Below are 1941 nucleotides of genomic sequence, written 5' to 3' on the forward strand. Positions count from 1 at the left end.
GGGAAGATCGCTTGGAGAAGAGAAAGGCTACCCATTCCAGTATTCTGGCCTGGAGCATTCCATGGACTCTATAGTCCATGAAACACTGAGAAGGCACTTCTTGACAATTCAAGATGAAAAGCTGGGGTCTTTCCTTAGGACCCTGGAGCATTTCCACTTTTCCAGTGCTCAGTGGGGGAAAATATGTTGTATATGAGGCTTGTAATGCTACCATGTCACGAGTAGGCAATGTATCCTCTGGTCACTTTTCTGATTTTAGGAGTGTCAAGCCAATGATTGGAGGAGGCAATATCACAGAGATCACTTATTTTATCCTCTTGGGATTCTCAGATTTTCCCAGAGTCATCGCAGTACTTTTTGCTGTATTCCTGGTGATATACATTTTGACCCTGACGTGGAACCTGTCGCTCATCATCTTAATAGGAATAGACTCCCACCTCCACACCCCCATGTATTTCTTCCTCAGTAACCTGTCCTTCATGGACATCTGCTACGTGACTGCCACAGTCCCCAAGATGCTTTACAACTTCTTCCGGGATCAGAAAATTATCAGCTATGTGGACTGTGTGATTCAGAATTTCGTATTCTCAACCATGGGGCTGAGTGAGTCTTGCCTCATGACCGCCATGGCTTATGACCGATATGCTGCCATTTGTAACCCACTCCTCTATTCCTCAATCATGTCGCCTGCTCTCTGCAGCCAGATGGTCCTGGGATCCTACTTGGCTGGACTCTCTGCTTCTATATTCCATTTGTGTTTCTTGTCGAAGTTCCAGTTCTGTGGGCCTAATGTCATCAACCACTTCTTCTGTGACATGCCCCAGCTGTTAGTTCTGTCCTGCACTGACACATTCTCTGCACAACTCTTTACTGCTTTATCAACAATGATCTTTGGGATTCTAAATGTTTCCGTTATCATGATATCCTATGTCTACCTTGTCATCTCCATCCTGAAGATCACTTCCGTGAAAGGCAGATACAAAACTTTCAACACCCGTGCTTCCCACCTAACCGCAGTGAGCCTCTTCTATACCTCAGGGATGTTTGTCTATCTGAGCTCCAGCTCCGGTGGTTCCTCCAGCTTCGACAGATTCGCATCGGTTTTCTACACGGTGATGATTCCCATGCTGAATCCTTTGATTTACAGTCTGAGAAACAAAGAAATCAAAGATGCCTTGAAGAGGTTGCAAAAGAAGAGAGGGTGTTGCAGAGGCCATAGACTGAGATTTCTGATGGATTTGTCTCTTTAGAATCATCTTAACCCTCAATAATATTCATACAAAAGGACTATAATATTCCTGACACCTTTGAAAAAAACGGCTTAATTATGTTACCAACGGCTGACTTGTTGCCACATGAACACGATATCTATGTCCTGGAGATTCATAGTTTTCATTCTCCATGAGGAGTGGTGTCAACATTTATTAATATATCTGTAAGTATTTGTGAAATGTTAAGGTTTAGAACCTTGGTATATCTCTTTTGCTTCTGAGAGGGAGTCCTGTCAACCTCGGGCTTCTGACCCTGAAGGAGAGACAGGTGACACAGACCTCAGGAGTGTGTAAACCTTGTCTCCCAAATATCCTGACACAGCGCAATCCAGACGTGGTGGTGGCCAACGTTTGTTTTGTGTTTCTGATGAGACAAGGTATACTATTGGCCTGCTTGGACTTCCTTGGTGGCTCAGCTGGTGAAGAGTCCAACTGCAATGCGGGAAACCTGGTTCGATACCTGGGTTGGGAAGATCCCCTGAAGAAAGGAACAGCTACCCACTCCAGTATTCTGGCCTGGAGAATTCCATGGACTGTATATTTCATGGGGTCACAAATAGTTGGACGTGACTGAGTGACTTTCACTTTACTTCGCTTCAGTTCATCGGCCTGATTGTGCCTCCTGGGAAGGCCAGTTTGACACAGCTTATATTTGTGTAAGTTCTTCTCA

General features: G+C 44.8%; 1 protein-coding gene across 1 annotated transcript; it reads left to right on the plus strand.

The window, feature by feature from the left end:
* Positions 1 to 269: 269 nt before the first annotated feature.
* LOC136174550 (olfactory receptor 5AN1-like) lies at positions 270 to 1250 on the plus strand. Its single transcript, XM_065944724.1, has one exon. It carries the CDS (start codon positions 273 to 275, stop codon positions 1248 to 1250), a length of 978 nt encoding a protein of 325 aa, XP_065800796.1. The 5' UTR covers positions 270 to 272.
* Positions 1251 to 1941: the final 691 nt, after the last annotated feature.

The sequence above is a fragment of the Muntiacus reevesi genome, chromosome 9, assembly GCF_963930625.1.
Source record: "Muntiacus reevesi chromosome 9, mMunRee1.1, whole genome shotgun sequence".
NCBI classification, from domain to species: Eukaryota; Metazoa; Chordata; class Mammalia; order Artiodactyla; family Cervidae; genus Muntiacus; species Muntiacus reevesi.

Excerpts from the sequence above, each read along its gene's own strand:
- LOC136174550 (XM_065944724.1), top strand. The coding sequence starts at position 273 with ATGATTGGAGGAGGCAATATCACAGAGATCACTTATTTTATCCTCTTG.